This window comes from Limulus polyphemus, unplaced genomic scaffold, assembly GCF_000517525.1.
Source record: "Limulus polyphemus unplaced genomic scaffold, Limulus_polyphemus-2.1.2 Scaffold319, whole genome shotgun sequence".
NCBI lineage: Eukaryota > Metazoa > Arthropoda > Merostomata > Xiphosura > Limulidae > Limulus > Limulus polyphemus.
Window position 1 is genome coordinate 307,228 of NW_013665929.1, and position 25,223 is coordinate 332,450.

Genomic DNA, 25,223 nt, shown 5'->3' on the forward strand with positions numbered 1-25,223 from the left:
GGTCAATGTCGTATATTTTCCGGTTAATAAGGGTTAGCAAAATCACAGTTTATAGCTTACACGGTTATAACAGTTTCCCAGTAGACGTGTCTCTTCTCTGTTCTCTGTTGTTTTTATAAGCGAGACACATTTTCGGAAACTTCTGATAATACCGGTTACGGAAGTGGATATATTGTTGATTCTTGTGTTCACGATATTCTACAATCTTGGAGAAATGGCGGGAATTTCGCCGTACCTAACTAACACAGTAACCTAGACACGCCCTCAAATATAAACTGATTCCAAACAAACGTTGACATTAAAATAAATATATAACAAATTCGTTATACGCAACACATATCTGATACTACAAGTCATGCATATTTCTAAATACAAATTGAATCCAAACAACGTTCATATTAAAAATAAATACATAATGATAAATTCGTTACAAGGAAAACACCGAAGTCTTGTTCGCATGTTAATTTAGGACAGTAGTCAGATCTATTTGATGATTGGAAAGCCTTGTTCTATATATTTTTGTACCTTAGTTGATGACGATTACACTACTTATTACATCCTAGAGGAGAAATCTCAAATTAAAGAAGGCTGGAAAATGTTGATGGAAATTTTTATGCTGTAAAATATAAATAATTTAGCAATTGCCATCAGACTCTATCGTATCTTCATTGTACAGATGATACTGTTTCTAAAGAGTGATATAAATAGTAAACTCCGTGTTTCAGTGCAGTGACGTAAGCAGTACCCAGTTAGTTAGCTAGAGCAGTAGCTTCTCCTCACCTCTGACCCTCAAATCGGTGGCGATCTGCGGAAACATATAATGAAATTAAAAAAGAGAAACAGAGAGGTAATGAAGAAAGAAAAATTAAATGTTCAGGTTTTCTGAAATTTATAACCTGTTCATGTGTTAGGAATAGGTGAAAAGTGTTGTTTCCTTTTTGGCTCACTGTAAAATAAGTGAACCTTATAACTTTCACTTGAAAACTTCTCGAAGAAGCTGAAGTATGAAACAACATTATAGATATATATATTCTCCCAACAGTCCTGAAGCTTCTTACAAAGATTTGGCCAGTTTGTAGACTGGAAAAGAACTGGGAATCATTGAAATACACTATAGCTTACTTCGGATATCTAGACGCAGGTAGTGCAAACGAGAAATGAGGAGACTACCAAGACTCAACAATGCATGGAAAAGGTGATCGAGGAGAACAAAGAGGACTTACACACTTCAGTTAGTCAACTTCACTTCTATGGAGTAGAGCATCGCATAGTATGAGCTTGTTAATTAAGTTTATGAACGCTCGTGTGAAAAATTAAAAATCTATTACTTATGTTTCAAGGACCGTAACAAACAACAAAAGACTAACATGAGGAGTTTTGTTTACACAATAGAAACTATCTCAAAGTTTCTCTCAGAATTAATAGTTCTAAATTGTTCATTCAAAAAGATAACCGTTTACTTTTATTCCAGTGTGCTACAAATGCAGCTGATAAATGTCAAGTAGCTTGAAGGTAAACGAACCAGTAAAGAGAAACTTCGCAAAAAGAAGACGTTCTTGCAATTTGACGGTAAAAATGATTCCTACATTATTTGGTCGCAATTAAAAGGTCTCTCTTTTCTTTTCCTGCAGTTAGTGTGTTTTGATATTGTTTAATGGCGCGTCATATTTCAAAACTTCTGTTTTTAGAAATAATACTTAGGATTTTGTTTAATAACCTCTTCATGCCAAATATCTTTTATCGTAACTAAATATTTCGATCAACAGTTATGCAAAAAATCCTTTCTACCAGCACTGGTACTCAAAGTACTCTTGGTTAAGTAAGAATATAGAAATATAAATTAAAGCTATGTAATATTTCTTATTACACACGTTTGTTCATATAATAACTCTATGTATATACATATATGATGAGTTTCTAAATACAATAAAATAAATATGTGTTTGTTTTACTACGTGTATCTTTTTTCATGTATCGCTCTTTAGGTAAGCAACCAATCAGACCTTGATCAGTGTGTAAGCAACGGCTCGTAAAATTACTACTATGGCTGTAGCTATGGCTACTACTATGGTTTTGGATTGCTTTTTCATCAGAGTGTCAACAGGCTCTTAATTGTGAAATATTCTAATTTTCGAGATCGTTTTCTACATTGCATTACAAGTCACAATTATTCTCTTGGGCCATGAAATAACACGATAAGTTATGATATCTTTACAACTGAAACTCACGACTTGTTTAATCAATATATATATTGTATTTCATTGATATCGTGTTTTAAAATAGCTTGAATTACAAATTTTACAGGAAATGAGTAATAACCAGCCAATGGAGTGACGAGAATTTTCAACATATGGTGAATAAACTAAACTTATATCAAGGAAATAATATAATGTTGTTGGGTTTTTTTTTCCGCACTCGAACCTATAAAGTATACATACATTAATACATTTTTTCATAATTACTTATTCATTAGATTTATAACCTTATTGTTATAACCTATTAAAAATATAGTGTATGAAACTGATTGTACAAAGTCATCTACCAATGCCAAAAACGCTACGAAAATATACAAATCAATAATCACATTGAATAATTAAAAAATATATAGACTCAGCTGATATATTTAAGTCTCTCGGTGGGTCAGTAGTAAGTTAACGTTCTTACATCATTAAAAGTTCAAATATAATGAGGTTCCAACTGTAATATTTATTGTTTATCCATTATAGGGCTGGTAATTCTCGTTTCAACCCGTAATGAGCTTTTTAAAGGAACAACAAATGTCTCTAAGAAAGCCAACTTCAAGGGGTAATGATAACATCGTTTACACTAGAATTGTGATTTTTTTAAATCATTACTAGTTATCAATAATAATTATAAAAGTGGATACTCAATTTGAAACTATGTCACCTCAGTGAAATTGGTTGCCACCATTCTTTTGGTTTTTGAGTTATGTAATAAAAAAAAGAAGAAGAACAAGAAATTCAAACTTTTTGCAATGATATTTACAGACATTCCCAGAACTTGTGACTCAGTCATTACATAGATATTGTTATAAAACGAAACACTGTAAAGTATTGTAAAGTTCTGATGACGACTTATGGAGGAAATATTTAAAATACCATTTCGACGAACAATCCAAGCCATCCTACATGGGCAGTGCTACCACCTGCCTGATGATAAATGAACTAAACTTGAATCAGGGAAATAATTTAATGTTTTGTTTTCTTTCGCACTCGAATCTATAAATTATAATGTGCGCAAAGAAATATTTTTTTTCTTCATTATTACTTATTCGTTAAACTTATAACTTAAACTGTTTGTACAAAGTCATCTACCAATGCCACAAACATTGATCAATAATCACATTGAATAATTCAGAAAGATACAACCGTACCTTTTACGTTTCCTTTTTTGGTCAGTGGTACATTGATGGACTTACAACGTTAAAATTCGGAGTTCGATTATCCAAAGTAGAGTATGACATGGTATGGTGGTCGGAGTATTCACTCGCAGTCTGTGGGTTGGAAGATCGAAACCCTTCGCCGAACATACTCGACCTTTCAGCCGCTGGGGCGAGTCATAATGTGACGATCGTCTCCACAATTCGATGGTAGAGAGTGGTCCAAGATTTGACAGTGGGCGGTACTTACTAACTACCTTCCCTCTAGTGTATAAGTTTAAGATTAGGGACGGCTATCACATATATCCCTCGAGTAATCTTGTCGAAATTAAACAACAACAAAAAATAGTGCCACAACTTCCTATCATGCTATGTCAGAAACTTACGAAATCATATAGTTTCTCATGACAAAAGCAATCCGAAAAAGCAAAAACAGTGGCTTGGGTGATCCATTTAAATGGCCAAACATTGACTCAAATGTGTAACAGCTGTTTGTCGAAATGGGTTCAGTACAGCTGCAGACATTAGACCTTCCGAGAACTACAAGGGAAGGACAATCAAAACTAGTTATTACACACAGTAACTTGCCTATAAGGAATGATCTAATTTAATAGCATTCCAACAAAATCCAGTCTGATGTGTTAATTTCTGATAGGAATACCAAGTATCACCCATCTGTGCTCGACTGTAGCTAATAAATAATCCACACAGAACAGATGCCAATGATTGCCTGTCACAACAACTGAAACATCTCATACTGAAGGCGGTATGGTATCAACGAGCATTTCTTTGGATTATTGTTGATATTGAGTAAACTTGAGAAAATTGCTCCACCCCTGGCAGACTTATAAGATAAAGGCCAAGTTTCAAATATGTGGCTAGTCTTGTGATATGGCACGACTTGACGCATCAGACCTTCAAAAAGCAACTTTGTACTAAATCCTACGTAAATTTGTCGAAATATGGCCAAGAAATGGGCCTAAACTTCTAAAATTATGCTTTTTTGTGACCTTTGGACATCCTAAAACGACCAAAAATGAGCGTACACCACATTTTTTTATATATAGGACCTGAAGAAAAGTATCTTTTCACCAAATCTCATGTACATTGGTCAAAATATGGCCGAGTAATTGACTAAAATCCCAAAAATTATACTTTTTTGTAAGTCCTGGCCCCCCTGAAAACTGATTTAAAATGGGCAAATCGAATTTTTTAAATCAGTATGTTGGGCGCATGAAAATTTATATTTGTGCCAAGTTTCATCTTGATTGCTGTAAACATGACCGCACAGGAGCCCATTATATACATTTTTTGGTTGTTTGACCCAATAAAATCCTTAAAAAAGGCTTAAACCAAAAAAATGAAAAAAAGGAGTCTGGTGTATTGGACTAAAGTATAACCCTACCAAATTTCAAGTCGATCCGCCAAGAAATGAAGAAATGAAATGTTTGGAAGAAGAGGAAAGAAAGAAAAAACAGTATATCTTTCTGTGGAGACATAATTAGTAGATCATCGAGGGTGTGACTGACTCACTAGCATACCATCCAACTAAATCCTACTTCTCAAAATTAACTGATATATTTTTTGTGCTGAAGAGTAAGAACAAATGAATATTAATTCAAGAACAAAATTGCTTAACCTGAGCGCTTCAATGATAAAGTTGAAACTAAAAAATAAAACCCAACACTGAAAAACATGAAATAAACTTGTAATTGATAATAGATACGCGAATGAAAGAGGCAATGCCCCTGTTTATGCTGGAGACGCAAACGCAAAAAAATACTACAATGACCAAGTCAGGACTAATACTGTCAACTACACGGTTATGTTATTCGCCAAATTTTGAACCGTATTGGCTTTTAACAGACAGAAGTAAAGGATCCAAGGGGTTGCTTGATTGAAAGGGCTTGATGCAGACGACAGGATCATGAGTGTTTCAATACGTATACTGCCATATGTATGCCCTTTTACCAGAAAAGTAAGCATGAACAGTGAACTGGAGACTGTGAAAGCAAGTAGAAAGTTCTTCAACGATTGATGAAAACCATACTATATTTTGGCTAGAAATGCTTTGGCTTTCAGAGGATATTGAGAGAAAAAAGTATAAAGTGAACAATGGTGACTTTTTGTCACAGGTGTAGCTTTAGCCAAATTCGATCCCATTATTGGAGTGCTTCACCGTCAGGCCATCGAAATACCCAAATCCTACAAATTAAAACGAACTGATTGATGTTTGTTTTATTTCGCACAAAGTTACACGAGAGCTGTCTGTGCTAGCCATCCATAATTTTGAAGGAAAAGTAAGTAGTCAACACTACCCATGGCCAACTCTTATTAGACCGAATATTTGGATTTGACCGTCACTTTTAAAATGTATCCACGACCCCCAAAGTGCGTATTTATATTCATTTGTGTGTGTGTGTAGTACTAGTAGTAGTAACAGAACTCAGACTACAGACACCAAAATGCAAGGAAAGAGAACTTGAGATTGATATTCTCAATACTGGAGTCATTTCGAAAGGTGATAAATTTAGTCCAGTGTTCCAATATGACTGCTATTACCATGATTGAAGTGTGTACTAAGTTATACAAACAAAAATGATGATAAGGAGCTAAGTATACAGTTCCAACTTTGGGTTTGTGCACAACTTGAACCTTGTGATTAATATTGCTATTACACGCATTACAGAATCGAGTGCTTTAGTAATTTCGCATTTTTGGCCAAAATATTACTCCATGGGTTATCATTATTTACCAGAGAATCAGAGGCCACATTAAAAATGCTGAATCTCGAGAGTATTCACTCATGTGGCATCTAAGCTTTTGTAAAGCTAAGACACAAACCTGTTGGAAGACGCATATTTCTAAATGAATTATATCTAAGATAAAGAGCTACGTGAAAATTTCTGTTAACGAAGATAAACTGAAAGGACTTGAATTGCTGTGTATTGTTTGTTGTTAAATTTCGCGCAAACTACTGGAGCGTTACCTGTACTAGCTATAGGGAAAGCAGCTAGTCAATATCACCCACCGCCAACTTGTGGGCTACTCTAGTCTAATAGTGGGATTTTATCGTTAGTCTTATAATGCACTCACAGCTCTAAATTGCTGGGCGCGATTTTCTTTCCGTCGGTAACAGAGCGAGAACCACGTATTCTTGGATCCACAGCCCGGCACGATAAACAATGAACCAAGCTCGACCATGTTGTGTGTATTGAAACAGCATGTGCTAAAAAAACGGATGTTTGTTTGTTGAGTTTCACGCATAACTACCCGAGGGCTATCTACACTAGCTGTTCCAAATTTTAAAATGATGGACAAGAGGGAATATAGCTAGTGAACACCACCCACCGCCAATTCTTGGGCTACTCTTTAACAATGAAAAGTGGGATTGACTGTAACATTATAACGCGTCCACGGTTGAAAGGTCGATCATATTCAGTGTTTAGACTCGAACACGCGACTTGCAGATTGTAAGTCGAGTGTTTTAACTTCCAAGCCATGCCAGTTAAGACGATGTACTTACAATGACTACGAACTTTATACAACTTACTTGTAGCTTCGGATAACTTGTGAAGTTCGTAAAAATTGCTGTACCTGAATCTTGATAAACAAGCGTATTTTGATAATGGGGGTTGGATTCTTAAGCCTGGCTTGAAAGTTTAAACTTCGTGGCTATACAATTGCTTCCAAAGTTTAACCACAACAAATAATTTGCATACCTTAGGTCGTATTTATGTTAATATGCTGTCTTATAGATTACATGAAAAGTACGACTTTAAATTGTTTTCATGGTTATAAACAGCGATAATACAAATATTATTTTTCTATATTGGATTTTTACAAGAGAACAGTAAAGTATATACGTCCTGAAGAAAACTTTCAGTAAAATCAAGTTTAACATATTAACAAATTAACAATGTTTGAATAATTTATCTGCTGGTGACAAAACCTTGTCGAAACTTTGTACATTTGTTATTGTTTAACTTTTAATAAAGTTTTTTGTTACCCACTGAAGCCCCTCTACACTTTATTAGTCTCAAAGTGGGTTCCTGGTCATCAAAGAGGTGCACAGTATTTCTGTTTCAGCTATGATTACTAGAAGTATAAAATTGTTACTTCTGAAAGATCTATTACTCCACGTGGGTTGAGCGAGTTATGGAGTTTAAATATGAATATGCTTGATTATTTTTGATTGATGTGTGTTAGAATGATATTTTGATTGGTTAGATCTCTCCTGAACTCTGTGGTTATTGGTTCAAATATTAATTATTTTCGAATTGTGTTGCAGTGCAAGTTATGTTGTTTGAGAATTTTCCAGATGGGAAATTCTAGTGCCACAAGGACACATCTAGTTGGTATTGCTGGATTAATGGATGAAACGTTATCTGATAAAAGAAAACGCTTGACCAACGGATTGCTGATGATATTTGTACAACTAAGATTCCAAGTTGTTGAAAATTAGAAGACAAATTAGAATACATGTGAAGATAAGATAGACAACATTTTTACCATGTTTGGTATTGAACATTTAGTTATAATTTAAAAAATTATACACAAACACATACTTTTATTTCATTTCTAAATAACAGGTTGAGATTTGAGAAGCCTAGAAGCTTTCAAAAATACAGTTTTTAATGCTCACTAATATTTCCATGATCATAAAAATTAGCTAATACTTTATTCAAATTGATTATCTGACTCATAAATTATCCAATTTTTATTCTGACCAGTCAAACATCCAACTCTGCAATACCTTACATTTTGGTGCTATGTAACCTAAAAATGTAACAAATGCAAAAAGAAAAGACAAGTTCAAACATAAGCATTTTCTTTTCCTGTTTATTGGAAATGTTCTATGCCTCATTATTTGTTGAATACTATTTGAGTGTTTGATCACCTTTTATAAATTAGTCTTAAGGTTAACATATAACTTTGTAACAGACATTTCAACTTTAAATATTTCTCCTTCCACAATAACAGTTAATTTCCCCATGACAGTGTTCAACAGACCAGATATAATAAAAAACAACCTCTTCCTACAAATTTCCAGACTCAAATTTTAGACAGAATGTTACTTGTTTCAATGTGATTTTTATACATGGTAAATTTAAATACAAAACCTGTCCCATTAATTGAGAAATCCCAGAAACTATGAACTCTAGGACACATACGTATATGTGACTCTGAAGAAATATATCATGAAAAATAAATTCTTTAACAATGTTTATACATGTAAAATTGTTAGAATAAACAATTTAAAACATTTTTGCAAACTTTAAACCTAATGACCAACATTAGATAATCTCGAAGGCAAAATTATGCAACTGCACAAACATAATATGAAAATATGCAACTTAAAACATCATTCTTTGTATGATTTAATGAATATATATATATTCCTAACCACAAAATAGGTCAGAAAGTAGCCACAACTTTGTATCTACAAACAAAAAAATCCAAAGCTAATGCATATTTTTTAATCAGATTGACCTTCACATTAAAAAAAAAACGGATTATGGTCACTTAAGAATTTATCAACAGTTTTCTGTTAGAAAACCACAAAATGAAATTCATTTCTGGTGTTCATTTTTTAATGTGAGCACTTTCAAAACCATCACCAACAATTAGAAAATACTATATGCATCACTGGAGAAGGTTCACACAAAACCAAAAACACGTGCAAAGGAACAAGGTTTCAAATTAGCACCTTCATTGGCACGCCCCAACTATCAGGTACCAGTAATTCAAGATTCCAATCATTTCCACTGTCATGTTTTATCAAGCGTCTTTATTAGAGTGCATTTAAGATCAGACACTGTATGTTTTTCCAGATCGTATTCCTACTTTTCCTACAAGCTGATCCAATAAGTTAGAGAGTCCACTGGCTTCGGTACCATTTCGACAGTTAAATCCTATACCATTTGCATAAGTACGGCAGAAAATGGACCTAACATCATTCAAGTTTTCTCTGCGTTTCTTTAGGAGTTGTGATTTCGACCATGTTGAGCAAGGAGATTTGTCAGGATTTTCATGCAACTCTTGACAACTACATTAAAAATAAAAGCTTCTTGTACAACTTATGTTTAATTAATCTCTAAGTTATTTTAACATTAAGACATGCATTTCTTTGTTTATCTTCAAAAACTATATAAATGTTATCTATGAATTCAAATTTCTCTGTTAGACCTACTTTTGAATTTCTTTGTGTAAAATTCCAAAAATAAATTAGCTAATAATACATTGCTAGTTTCATTTGATTAACTTTTAGCATTTGTTCTAATTATTTATAAAGAAAAAGCCTAACAGCTTGTGATTCTAACTTGCAAGAACAAAGGAACAGTGTAATGAAGAAAAACAGTAATTTTGTTTTATTAAAAGAAAATAGTCCTTTAAATGTGCTACAGGACAAAAAATTAAAAGATGAAGATATTGGCATGCTTAAGCATCATCATTATTTTATTGAATGTTTAATATATCTGCCCTCTAACTCCCCAAGGAAAAAAATGTTGTCATTATAAAATTTTGAATAGGCATTTTTAAGCTTATTTACAACTGCTGCATTACTTAATAATGAAGTTATAAAATTTTACTTGCTCAAGAAAAGTTTAGGATAGATTTAATAGTTAAAGATATCTTTCATACAACAGACTTGACCATTACTTATTTGGTTTCATTATCAACAGATAATTATTTGCTCATAGAAAATACCTTATTTTGAAACAATACCTCTTTTTTAATATCACAAAAACAGTGTAAAAAAAGGTAACTTAAGAATTGTGTGACTTCAGAAAATGAAAGGTTTCTACAAGTTCATTGCTGTAATTTAATACATGGAACTGATAGTACATTTGTTTACTTACGAGCTTCCTTTACTACTTGACGAGTTTCTATTAAGCTCCCAAGTTGGAGAACTGACTGAACCCCTAGTTGACTCTGAGCCTCGTATACTTCCTGTTCCTGATATTATCTGCCAGCTAAAATACAGAAAAAACAATGATATAAAACAAATTTAACTTTAATTCCTAAAAGAAAAAGGTTATACACCAGTATTATTTTAGCAATAAAAAAATAAAAGTACAATTATTTGATAAACTTAAGCCTAATGATTAGTTAAAAGAATTATAAACAAGAGGTATGACATGTTTATTAAACAAATGGTCATGCAGTTTTGTGAGGACAACCTGTAATATTCCCAAATTTCTTGGCTGATAAAAAGTTTTTTGTTCGTTGGATTTGATGCAAAACTAAATGTGGGCTATCTGCACTAGCCTTCCTTAATTTTGAACTAATATCAGAGGGAAAGCAGCTAATCAACACACCTAATGCCAGTTCTTGGGCTAATCTTGTCAGACCAAATAGCTAAATTTGGCTATCACTCTTATAATGCATCCAAAGCCCCAAAGTGTGCAAAGCTCAATTTCTTTGGGGGCAGTAACAGAATGCAAACCACAGAACTTCAGCTCCAAAGTCCAAGAATGCTAACCACTGTGCTACACTTGTTCCAGCTAAAAACAAGAATATTGGCCTTAAATATGTGAAGACTGATAGCAAAATAAATATCTACAGTTACATAACACCTAGATTTAAATTATATTAAAAAGTATGAAAATGTTTGCAGTTTTTGGCACAACAAAACTGAGTGTTTGAATTCACTTTCTTAAAATTAATCACTATTAAACATATATACCACATCTTTTATACTTTATAATGATTTCACACATGTGGAATAATCTCCAGAAAGCTTTATTGATTATCAAATATTGCCACAAAGTGTTCCTAACCATTCTTGAAATGATCTTTTTCCTTAGAATAAATACCTCTACACAAAATAGTAAAGGAGTCATATCATCCTATCTTGAACATAAAATACTCCAAACTAAAAAATTTTCATTACCTATTTATATTCTATACCAGCAATTTTCAACTGGTGGGCAGAGTGATTGTCCTAAACTAATTGGGTCATCAACTGCATATACAGACATTTACCGTCGTACTATACAACTAAGTGAGCCTTGAGGTGCAAAAGGTTTGAGAAAACCCTGTTATATACAATGCTTTACTTTATATACAATATGCTGTTTATCTAAATCCTACAGTTTAATTTCTGATATTTCCTCAGACATTTTTGTTTTGGTGTTATTTAATAAGTAATGCCTAATGCTTTATATTTCTAACATGTTTTTTTTTACTGTTACAAAATATTATGTTTGGAAAACAACTGATCTTTTACAAAACAAGGTTGCCTTTTAACAATACCAGTAATAATATCAAGTTCTCTCTGAGCCTAAAATTGTTATAATTTTTCATTTGCTACACATACATACAACAACTATACTTCAAAACCTAACTAAAACAAATGGTTGTCTTACTATTATCCTGAAGAAGGACATCTCTAGGCCTTCTACAAGAAAGTCACATTTAAAAAAAATATATATATATATATACCCATGAACCTAAAAGACCAGAATACAGATATATTTTTTAATTAAACTGTCAATCAACTCTAAAGTGTAGAAATGTAAATTCATTTGTCTGTAGTCTTCAGTCATACTCAAAGCATTCCATTATTTAATCATTCAAGAAGCACTGACAAAGTTCCCAGATCCTGTTCATCAAGGAGTATGAACTTCATTTCAACATGTTTTTGTAGTAGTAAAACACTGGGACTGCATATTTTTGCTCATATCCAGAATTTATTCATTACATCATAAAAATACTGCAGCACAACAATTTTTTATAAATTTAAGTACATTCACCCCAAAAGAAAATTACATCTGCTATGTAGCTAATAGACATATTTAAAACAGATGTGTTGTCTGTATGACCACTCTATCATCCTTATAGTTTTTGACCCTTTGGTTTGATCTCAACCATACTTGGCATTCACCCAAAGGAGTTTCATGGTGGTCATAATTTTGAGTCCCCTCATTCTATTCCAGTGGAGCCACTGTTTGTCTGTGTGTCCACCCACAAGAGAGTGTCACAAGACATTGAGTCTGACCTTGCATGTCATTCTTTGGGTGAGATTTTCTCTCTCTCTCTATCTGCATTTCATGCATGTACCTGTGCACCCTTATGGCCTTGCTGGGAGTGACATATGGGAGGGTCAGCATCTGGACCAGATCCCCATATGTAACCCCAGAGACCATCTTTGCATTCCCTTTGTTATATATTATTATCTCTTCTAAACTTTGGAGGCACTTTGAGGAGTGATATGGAGGGGAAGGGGTGTTTGAATCTGATGTCCCCATGTCACTACCAAGGGGTATTCTATCAATGTATATGCCTTTCTCACATCTTCAGTTTTTGACCAATCTCAACCAAACTTGGCATGAACCTTTACAGCCCCCTAAGGAGTGAGACAGGGTGGTCAGTGTTTCGATCTACTACCCCCCCATGTTACTCTCTGGGGGTCCTTATGTTTTCCCTGAGCATTAAACAGGTACATCGGCTAAGTCAAATAATAGTGTTTGTTATAAATATAATTTAATTACATATGCTGCTAAGGGTTAAATCATGTTTAGCAGTAGCTTAACTATACTTATTCCATTATTCATACTTGATAAAAAAAATTGTGTTGGAAGTAATAAAAAATATGTAAGTCTATAATACTGCTGTCAATATTTACAGCTGCTCTTACCTTCCACAGCCAGCTGACGATGTACTTTCAGACCTTTCACGTTTATTATTAGGAACAGCTACAGGACTAGTGCTTGAAAAAACAGGGGATAGTGGACCCAACATGTGATTGGAATGAGGACTGTTTCCATTTATAGGATAAGAACCATCTCTACTATTTGTCAAAGTTGGAGGGGTACCATTAATAACTTCTGGAAGCTCTTCCATTTTATATGAATGTCCAGGAAAAGGCCATGTAAGCTGAGGATTGTAGGGAATGTTCCTTGAGAAAAATAAAATTAATAAAGTTCCTTAAACAGTATCAGATAATTTTTTTCTTATCACACCTATTTTTGACTGCCATGATACAAACTTGACTTGCTGGATATCATCAAATATATAAATATCATTACAACAAGTTATCAGTTTCTCTGTCATTCTTATCTCAGATAATACAGATTAATGTACTTTGTGCTAAAATAAAAAAAATTTAAAGCTTCTTATGCAATTTTCTTTTTCAAGAACTTGAAATCTTAGGATTTTTAATGTAAAAATTAAATAATTGTGAAAGACTTGTAAGACTGTACTGTAATATGTGACAAGACTGGATAAAATGCAAAATGATAATTTATGAAATACATATAATTTATAAGACTGAGAACAATTCTGAATTTGTGATATTCAATCCATTTGTAAGATGTTTTTTATCTGTAACAAAAATTTCTTAATTACTGAAAACAATTTTGAGAATTTTGCCATATGCCTCCCAATATTCAATGGATCATGTCTATTTCTGACAAATTTATGCACCATCTAAATGAATTTGTACATAAAAATGATGTCCAATGAAAGAAAAATGTCTATTCTATGTAAATTTAAACAAATGGGCAAAAAGTACACACCATTAAGGCAGATGGCACAAAAATTTAAAGCCTACCTCTAAGCTTATCCTTTTCAATAATTCACCATTGCACTTTAAGGAGTTTGTGCATTTCCAAGGTGTTTGGATACATTTGGTTTCAAAAGATGTTTTACAATTGATCAGCTATCCACCAATCAGCCAGACAGAAAGGACCTCATACATCTATTTCAGTTTTGGCATAGACATCAAAGTAAACAAGGCAATCTCAGACTGAGCCTTAAAGTACTAGTATTTTCTCCCATACACACCCAACACTTTCCTCACTTGATAATGGATTTGATGAACTTGGTAAATGGCTAATTTGACAACAGAAAATGGCACAAAACCACCAAAGGGCAGCCAAATCTCATCCCTGTAGTAAGCAGAGTTCTACATGTAGCACAACGTAAGCCTAAGAACTTACTAAATGTACAGTATATCCTTGGAAAAGGCAGTCACACCATAACAATTATTGTTGTAATAAATAGCTTATATAAATAGTGTTCCAACCACTACTGTGTCTGTTGTGTACCAGTCAACAATATGAGCTCAGGATTGAGCAAAATGTGTCATCAGCAATGGATATGTTGAACACAGTGTGGTTGAAATATTATTTATTATACTCTCTTCTAATTCTTGAAAATCCCTATGAGACTAAATAAAGAATGTAGTGTTAAAAATATAACAGGCCTAACACTAATGTCTTATGGCAAGTGCTATTAATTATAATTATGCTTTCCCAGGTTGTAAAAGGCACTCACATCATAACAATTGTTGTTGTAACAAATGGCTTATACAAATACTGTTCTGACAACTACTGTGTTTGTTGTGTCCCAGCTGGCCTGATGAGCTCTGGATTTAACAAAACACATTGTTGGTAATGGATATGGCAAACACAGTGTGATTGAAATACTATTATTATACACATTCTTCTAATCTTGAAAATCCCTAATGGTATAAATAAAGAATGTAGTGTTAAAAATATAATAAGCCTAATACTAATGTCTTATGACAAGTATAATTAAGTATATCCTGCCTTTTATTTCTTTTATACTGAAGCACAATAGTCTTGTAAGCCAGAAGATGTTCATACAATGGCATAGTTCTTTCAGGACTGGAAATGATAGTAAAATAGTGAGTACCTTTGGAAAAATGTGCAACAAATTACTCCATTAGAATGCACAAACGCTAGTGTTTTTATTAAGTTACACACCCTATTTAGCACTCAAGTTATCCAGATATGTTGAAGTGTCTGAGCAGTGATAATGTCATACTAGAAAATCAGTCTAAAAAAAGTTAGGATTATCTTTAATAATCAGTATAAATCAGGATTAACTCTGTTCCTGCTTGCATAGGGAAGCACATTGTGCACTTCATATTGCAAAATTGCACAATATTAATTTTTATTGTACATTTTTTGTACTACTTGAAAATATTTTTTCAACAGAACCTTAGACTTTCTTCATCACATACAACTTAAAAACCGAGCTTACAGCAAGAAAGCGATGAACAAAAACAAGGACTATCTAAGTTGTATGTCATGTGAATGTAGAAAGAAATCCATTGGACAAAGACCTTGAAAGTTACAAATTAGGATCACATGTACAGAAGAGAATGTGAAAATCCTGCTTCAACAATTCACCAGTTTGAATCAGGTCATACAATACTAAACGGAATGAAATTTATATCTTATACTAACCCAAAAAGATTATAACTGTCAAGAACCTACAGGTATTATATAGGCTGGCTCTAAACTGTAACAGTGGTCCTGTTAACATTAACAAATTCTGGATAAAGTTGTTGTAATGAAGACTTATTGCCATAACAACCTGAACACAACTTTGTTCCAATGTTTGAACATTCTCATGTTAAAACATCCTTCTTCTTTATAAACCTTGTTAGCTTGGTTTTAACTGTATAAAGTTCTGTTGAAAAATGTACAAGCAATTATACTGTGTAATTTTACAATTTTAATCACTGTTTTTTTAAATCTTACAATATTGCAGTCTTTAATAACTAGTCTACAACAGGTTAAAACCATACTATTTAATCAGTTGAAAACATTAAATTCATAATTAATTTTAAATATCAGTCTAAAATACTGAACAACTTGTAACTTTCAGTCCATTAAACCATCAGCATCACTTTACGAAAGTACAAGAAAACTCCACAATACAAAAATAAAGCATTAACTTTATCCCAAGTGAATGATATTATTATGCCTCATAAGTTTCAATAGGACACCAACAACATTCACAACTGTATTTCCACTTACACATTTGGCTGAATGTTTGAGTCTTCTGTGGGCTCTTGGCTCAGTGTTGTAAAGTATGTTGGCGGATTACTATCATGGGTTCGACTGCTAATGGAACTACAACTGCTGCTAAGGCTGGTGTTACTTCCTCGTCCTCCTATACGAAGATGGTCTTCTTCTGAATAAACAGATTATGCTCACTGTATATTGTCCAGGACTTTTTTAGTTAAGGCCTAGTGTTAAGTTTTAATTTAATTGTTACAGGGTATGCTACTAGCTGTAAAATAAAGCTCAACCAAAAGTATATCAATTTAAAACATACAAAAAACAAAACAACTGAATATTTAAAAAATGCAGGATATATATTTAGGATATTTAGGATATTTTTATTTAGGATATATATTAAATTCCTATTTGTTAACATAATGTTCCACTAAATCAACATTGTAATTATTTTAACTCACTTCATTAGCGGTAGTAATCAAGGACCATAATAGCTGATGGGCCAATAAACTTATATCTTGCTATTTCCCAATTACCTTGATATACTAGAGGAATGGTATGTCAAAGATTGGCTATCAATGATATAAAAGGTCAAAATGATAAACTGGTCGGGTGATCTGTAGTAGGTTGGGGATCTGTATTCTAATAGTTGAAAATATGAAATTTTCATTGTACCTTGTTTCTGAAACAATTCCATAAATGCAGACAAACAGTTTGAAATGAAAATTAAATTCTTACAATTCTTGTAATTGAGTAAACCAGTCAGCCTAATATTAGTAAATAAATCAAGATAGACTGCAATTTTTTTCTTCTCACTCTAAGTTATCACAGTCCAGTCCAGGTATTGAGTTCTGATACTAAAGATCTCCTGAAATGTAACATGTGGTTGACAAAACGATGCATCTAAAACATGATGTTTAAGCATCTCTGTTTCACAATCCATAACAGGTAAATTAAAAGTAGTTGGAAACAAAAACACTTACAGCCTAATGTAATTTTATTGTGAAGATTAGGTACATACAAAAACTCTTGCAGCTTAGTGTAATTCTACCACAAGTATTAAACACAGGTTTTGGTGGCAAACATCATAAATCCTTGTACTTTTAATCTATGCAGCTTTTTGAGAAGTTCAAAATTACATCAAGTATTTATATGTTTACAATATTGCTAGACATTCTCATAATTTGTATTACGGGTTACAATAAAGTAATCTAAAATCTGTGAACTTCTGTTGGTGATGCAGATAGAAATAAGGAAACTGCTTGCACTTTTATTTATGTATGCATGCATATTTATGTTTAATGTAATACTTCATATTTTACTGTATTGGATAAGATCCTAAACAAAAAACATTTGAAATTAGTATTCAGTACTACACTGGATAAAACAACAACTACAAATACCCTACAACTGTAATACTTTAACACTTCTGATATATACATTGGGAAAAAATATCAGAAAAAACTTGCCTAATAAAACTCCATCCAACTGACAATCTGAAAAATTTCTTGTGACTCGATGATTCTTTCTATTTAGAAATTAACATATAGGTTATAATGACAAATCTTGACTACAAATATACAATACTTGAGCTTATTAAATTTTGTTTGATTTAATGTTTTTGACATTAAAAAACATTCAAATACATACTTATGAATCATTTACATTTTGAGAAACTGAGTTCATCATTAAGAATTACAAGCTTATTTAGAAAAGATACAAAGGTGGTGATAAAACCAACATGGTAATTAACTATAGATAAAACAGGCTGTAGACAAATTTCTTTTTCTTCTGCAAACAGCTTCAAAATGACATAAACCTATCTTCAATATTTATTTAAACTAGCATATCTAAAGACAAAACATACAAAATAACAAAATTATGGATACAGTTTTGGTCTCTTGGTGGCCACCAAATATTTTGGAATCTAGCATTACCATTTCCAGGTGTTATGACCAAATTCAAAGCCTTCTCATATATCAGCTGTAAATTTAGAAGCACCAATCTAGGTTTCTCTGCCAATGCAATATCCACCTAATGATGATGAAAGTAGTGGTTCAATCTGATAATTAAGCCTTCTAGCTACAGCTTTTTCTTTGATCTTACCATTGATATTTTGTAGGATGATGATTTGATGGCTTTTAAAACAAGAGTGATCCTTCATGGGTTTGGATAAAGATTTGGTAAATCATCAGTTTGTTATCTGTTGCCCAGTTATGTTGATAATCCAAAACTAACTTAAACAGGTTGGCTTCTGTGAAGTTCATAAAGGCAGAGATTAATACACATCTGGACATGAAGCTTCAATTTTAGATGTAGTTATGGTTCTGCATATTTCACCCAAGCTAAAGATGGCTTCCATAACAGCATGTAGAGGTAGCTCACATAGAGATTGATCTAACTTAAGCCTCTCTTTCATGACATCAATTTCACATATGGGTTAACTCACCTAAGCATAAAGGCCTTGCCTTGGTCTTCACCTGCAGAATATGGTACCATCATCATCATCATCATAAATGAATGATATCACAGTGTTTCTGGCTTCTGAGCCACCAATAAGCTTCTGGAAGTGCCAGAATGAAGAGCTTATGAGTTTGACCTTGCTGCATAGTTCATTCTATTTCATGACATGAACTTTTGGAATCTGATCACCTACAGAGAACACAGGCTCTATTCCTTACAATCATCATGCCCTCTGCCCTGGCTGGCTAATGCTTATCTGCCTGAACTCAGCATGAGCTTGATTGCTTGCTTTTCCAGGTTTCATCAGAAGTTGTTGATTTGACTTTGCTTGATGGTGGCGAGACAATGGAGAAATGTGGTCCATTATCAAGTGAAAAAAGCATATTCAATTTTCAATACACTGATTTAAAGATGATAATCTTATTCAAACTTAAAAACATATCCATAGCCTGGTGGCAACTGCAACTTCTTTACTAGAAACCACCAGACTGGGAATACGATAATAACAGTAAGACACAGCATGCAAAATAAAAGGTCACTAATTCTAAATTCAAACCCTCCAGGAAAACAACGGAGAGCAGTCAAAATAGAGTCAGGATAGAGTAACATGGTGGAAGCAAATTAACTAGAGGTAGAGGTTCCCATGCTTTCCTGACTATATCTTACAACTGATACAAAACAGCAGCATAAAGGGATACAGTCAGATGTCACATCTCATTAGAGATGATCGAATCTTTACATCTCAAATCTTCATCAAGATTTGAGGAAGATCTTAATTCAATAGGTGAAGGATGTTACAGTCATCTTGCCAGTTCAGAATGATAATGTAGGAATTCAGCACACATTATGTTGTATCATAGTACATGAACAGGAGTTAAAAAAAGAGAAGGAAGATAATGGGGGTAGACACCCAGTAGTCCTCCCTAATTACCCAGTTCTTAAAAACCAAGGAGAGATTTGAAAAATGAGCAATCAATCCGAAAAAAAAAAAAAGCTGAGTAGAATATGCAACAATGGCTTAAAAACATCAGCATGATAAAAGTATCAAAAGAAAATGTATCCTAAGAAAAAAATACTATAATAAAAAATGAGGCAAATTTAAAGTTCAAAGGAAGCAAAATCAGGATTTTGAAAAAATATAGTAGTCCTAGTCAGAGATTTAATGAAGAAGCACACAGTAAAGCCTAGACATTTCTGGAATAACAGGAGAATCCAGATAGAGAAAGGAAACTAAAATATACAGATGAAGCAGAAAAGTAATCCAATATTATGAAACCTAGAGAGAGGAATATGGCACATGTGTGTCTAAAAATAACAATGAAAGCCAGATGAGAACAAAAGGACTGTTACAAAGAAACTTTCATACATGGCATGTTAGAAGAAAAGTAATAGCATACTCTTATGTATATAAAGAAATGTAGAATCATATTCAAATAAACTCTTAAAAAAAATTATGCACCAAAGAGATAAAACAGAAGAGAAGAATATGCTTGATAAACACACAACCATTCCAGCAAGTTGATATGAGACTGAAAACATAAGTGAGTAACACATGTGGTCGAAAAAGTAGTTGTACAGAAAATATGAGCCAAAAGAGAGGCAAAATAGGAGGCCCTTCATTATCTGTCCAACCACCAAACAAGGAAGTCAGACAATTAAGGACAAAAGTACTAGTAACACAGTGCCATCTCCAATTAGTCTGCCAATATCTACTGAGCATTTATACATATATTTTTACATTAAAACATTTGAAAATAGTGAACACTCCAAAAATAGTGAAAATCATGGAAGCATTAAAATCCCATAAAAATAAAACAGAATACAAGTCATATTTAAACTCATTCACTACAAGCAGAGTATGCTGTTTTCCGTGCACTCCCAGTTCAACAGAAGATGTTTTAACACTTAACCAACATAAGGTTTATCTTCATAACCAGAAAACAAGAAAAATAAATATAACAAAATTACAACACATACTAAACTGATATGATCTTCAGTTGAATTTATTTTTTATACTACAGAGAACAATCAGACTATCTCAATTTATAACAGCAGGTGTTTGAGTAAAAAAACATATGAATCAAAGTCCAGAAAATTATCTAGCTAACAAGATAAAAATACAAGACATAAGTTGCTTTAAAAGTTCACACTGCATTTGGCATTTCCAGCTAAAACAGAACTTACATGACAAATAGGATAAATGGTGAGATCAGATACCCCTCAAAGTTCAAGCACAGCTATACCCTAATTTAGAACTAACCAGAAGAAGATCAACCAGTCACCAGGATTAACTGCTTACATGACTACTCTTAAACGAATAGTAGGATGGACTTTCATAATTATAATGTTTCCATTGTCGAAAGAGAGAGCACCATTCAACAAGTACTATGTTACTCAAACTTGAAATTTATAGTAAATATAACAGTATTTATTTCAAATTTGAACACTCAAATGACCATCTAACGTTGTTGCCAACATTAATTCTGTTTTTACAAATCTCATATACTGAAATGCCCAAATTTGTGAAAAGTAGTGAACTAAAGATCTGGAAACCAGTCTCTGAAAATCTTTGTGAAATATTTATGTTATACCATAACCTGTCAGACTGAATCAAGAATCTGAAGGATAACTGTGGATAACAGAATGTGAGCAGATTCATAGAGAAAAAAACAACATCAAAACATGTTTATTTCTGTGAAAGAAAGAACCAACAGAAAGAGAAAATAGTGTCTGTTTCAAACCACTGCCTACACCTGCCATTGGATTTGAACAAGTAACTACATGCTAAAAAATAGGAATGGTGACATCAACAATAAGTGAGGTCAACAGCTGCGCATCATGAACAAATGTCCTACATTAATTGCTAACATGAACTACAACATAAAAATCAGACTTCATGATGACATGCTTAGAGAATGCAAAAATTCCAAAGGGTGAACAGCATGAAGTACCTTTTAAAACAAGATGAAAAATTCTAAACAGGGAAAAGATACAGTTAAGTGGAAGAAAAGTTAATAAGTAATATAATAGTTCATATTTTCAAAATAAATCTTTTAGTCAAAGAATTATAAAGAAAGACTGCAGAAGCTTAAAATTAACAAAACATCACGTGACAAAAAGGAACATAAAACAAGGAAACATCAAACACTGTCTTAATAGAATTATTGTTAATGATAAAATTTTAACAATACTATTGAGCATACTTGAACTCAGAGCTGGGCAATTAGTGGGATATGCTAATCAACTAATTGTCAGGCTCATTTATCAATTACATTCAACTAACCGATTATTCTCAAGAGTCTTGGATAGTTGGAAAAATTGAAAATAGTAATAATTGTAAACAGTATTTTTGGTTAGTTGGTTACTTTCATGGCAAAATGGATTTCATATATTTCAGGAAAACATAAGTAACAAAATGGGTAACAGACAGCAGCAGAAAAATTATTCAAAAACTTGCTACTATCCATTCAAATATACTTTTAAATGTTTGAAATATTGTTTGTAATTAACAACCAAAGTAATGATTACACATAAACAAACAATATAAATGTGCTATTACAATACAACAGTTGAAACTTAACAGACAGAAGAAAGAGTTTCTTACAATTAACAATTTGATCCACATCAGAAACACGTTACTTACAACTATAACAGGTGAAAATTAAATACGAGATATAAAAAATTTCCTTCAAGCTAAATGTAACAGGCCATGACTCATTACATCCAAATAGTTTCTTAGAAACCTGCAAGTCACAACTCAACAGACCCAAATAAAATGTTTCTTACAATCAGATGCAAACAGATAGATCCAAATAAAATAAAGTGTTCTTTACAATCAGGTACAAACAGGTCATAACTCAACAGACTAAAATAAAATGTTCTTTACATTAAGATAGAACAAGTCATGATGCAACAGATCCAAACAGCCTTCCTTATAATCAGATACATACAGATCATAACTCAACAGACTTGAAACAAAGTGTTTCTTATGAATAAATAAATCAGGTCATAACTCAATACACCAGAAGAGTGTTCCTTTATGTTAACAATGTGTAGTGAAAGTTTAATATAAGTATAATGCTTTGCTCATTATAGTTATATAAATCATTTAACAGCTCACCAAGATAACTAACATATTTTAGAATTATGAGTGATAACAAAAGTCACATGTAACATAACAGCATCTACAAGTTAACTAAGTAGAAGCTGAAAATAAACTTTCAAGCTTTACACAGTTAACCTAAGTTACAAGCAATGTCAGATAGACTAAAAAAGGCAGGATAAAGTTTAAACTCAAACATAACATCTAAAAGCAGAAGAGTATACTTACATACTATGAGCAGAGAAGGCTTCAGACTGAATATGTTTCAAAAAATTGAAGCAGAAAAATAAAATCTGAAATTAAAAAAAGATTAATATCAAAAAATAATAAATTTGAAGAAACATGTTCATACACTTTAAACACACACAAAATTGTATCTCCAAAATATTTAAATATTTTGGTTTTAAGTTTTAGCTTAGTCTTCTAATAAAGTTGAGTAAGAAAGGACAAAAAAAAGGACTACTTTATTTAGAGATGTGCTGGAAGTACTTCAATGTCTGAAGAAAATATTGTAACTTGATTTTGGACTAAAAACACAGAAGTTTCTAGTTGCTTACTATTTTGAGCTTATTAAACAATTTTTTTTAGAGTATCACTTTAATTATATTAAATATTAGTAATGCTACATTTAAATAGTGAGATTAGATCAAAAATGATAATATAATATACTTTCCAAAATGCAGGAGATCAAGACATTATAAATGATGACTAACTATGAGCATGCAATATGTTTGTACACATTATGGTTTAAAGGGGAGTAAAGACCCACAAGCACTGCTCAAAATTCATCCTCATAGCTTACTCACTAGTGTAAAAAGCTTTACCCCTTCCTCATAACTTACTAGTGTAGTTTTATCACATCCTCAACATAACTTACTCAATAGTGTAAAAACTTATAACCACCCTCCTAACTTACTCACCAATGTAAAAACTTTTACAACCCCCTCCCAAAACAGAAGCTTTAGCATCACAGTAAACTAACAATTATTAAAAACCTTACATGTAATTTTATATAAAAAAAACGATTTTTTCAACATAACATGAATGCATTTGTTTATATATTTATTCATTCCTTCTTTTTCAATCTGTCAGAATGCTACAATATGCTTTCCAGCCATCATATGTAAAACTATCACATTAAAGCTATTATAAATCAGTTTACAGTCAAAATGCAAAAACTGGTGTTAACTTATCCAGTATTCATTTTTTATTTGAAGCTTGATAGGCATTTAACAATCAGTAAAAACCTACTGAATTCCTGACTAAATGAAACATTTAATGTGTCATAAACACCAATACTAGCATAGCCATATATTTCATATCACATTTACCAATCTTGTTTAAAATAACATTAATATTATGTTTTTCTTTATATGGTACCCTAACATAATATTGAAATCTCAATCATTTTCATTAAGGAAAATGAAGTTGAATCACTACCTATATCAAAAAACAATAATTACATCATCCTTTCAAAAATATGGACATAAGCCTGATATTCATTTGACAGTGTGCAGCACCTCAACTATTGTCAATGAATGTAACATATAGAAACACTAAACAAGCAAACTGTCAGTTAAATATTTCCTTTCTTCTGCAGATAAAGCAGTGAAAAGTTTCATAAAAGTCTGCCTCACTCACTTTTGAAATATAGTTAAGATTTTAGTTGTTAGAAAATAAATACATTTTAATACATTAAATGGAATCTAGCACCCCTTGTTTACGAGTGTTTGGCCTCTTGTGTTACATCTATAACTACACAGTTACTCAAACACTTTGTTATCAATCAAGGGAAATTAATAATAAAAACATGTTTTACTTATTAGACAAACAAGTGTTTAACCAAAGTAAAAACCTTCTTCATGTAACCTAAATTTCAATTCGAACAACAGAAAATTTTTAATAACATCAAATTATTTAATACAATAATATTTTTGATAGCTGTAACTTTATCTGACAAAGCTTGAAAACATTAAGGAATGAATAAGAATAGAATTCAAAATTCATAAATCATATTAACAAGTAACAATGTTTAACTTCTCCACACTAGTTGCTGTAATATTTAATTTTTACAACAGTATATGATAATACTTAACTTTTTAAAAGTAAGCTGTGTAACACTGTAACCAAATTTTCAGGATTTTTACATGAAAGAAGAGACAAACTATAATAACAGAGTATTTAAATTTATTTACAGTTAAAAAGTTAAAATAACAATACATTCTGCAAGTAATTAGCTCAGTCAGATTATAATCCAACTTTTTTAAAGCTTATATCTTTATTTCTGGTAATGTGATTCATATGAAAATAAAAACAGTTAATAACAAACATTTAAAATAATGGCTGGAGACGGCTTGAATGGGTAATGAAGAAACACTTTAATATAAGTTTAACATAACAGCAAATGTACAATGTTTCGACAAGGTTTTGTCATAATTTGTACATTTGCTGTTATGTTAAACTTATATTAAAGTGTTTC

At 32.2% G+C, this 25,223-nt stretch overlaps 1 protein-coding gene across 4 annotated transcripts in view; it reads right to left on the reverse strand.

Moving 5' to 3' along the window:
* Positions 1-8,226: 8,226 nt before the first annotated feature.
* The window catches only part of LOC106457342 (myotubularin-related protein 14-like), a 77,255-nt gene continuing 60,258 nt past the window's right edge, over positions 8,227-25,223 (reverse strand). The window contains exons 14-20 of one of the 4 annotated variants that reach the window (XM_022383231.1): positions 22,973-23,037; positions 17,649-17,707; positions 16,198-16,333; positions 14,959-15,036; positions 13,044-13,304; positions 10,264-10,377; positions 8,227-9,449 (exon numbers count right to left, since the gene is read on the reverse strand). In XM_022383231.1, coding sequence (XP_022238939.1) covers positions 9,212-9,449; positions 10,264-10,377; positions 13,044-13,304; positions 14,959-15,036; positions 16,198-16,333; positions 17,649-17,707; positions 22,973-23,037 — 951 coding nt within the window. In that variant the 3' untranslated portion in view covers positions 8,227-9,211. Of the gene's footprint in view, positions 9,450-10,263; positions 10,378-13,043; positions 13,305-14,958; positions 15,037-16,197; positions 16,355-17,648; positions 17,708-22,972; positions 23,038-25,223 lie in introns of all 4 variants that reach the window. The other 3 variants (XM_022383229.1, XM_022383228.1, XM_022383232.1) reach the window with 3 other exon arrangements.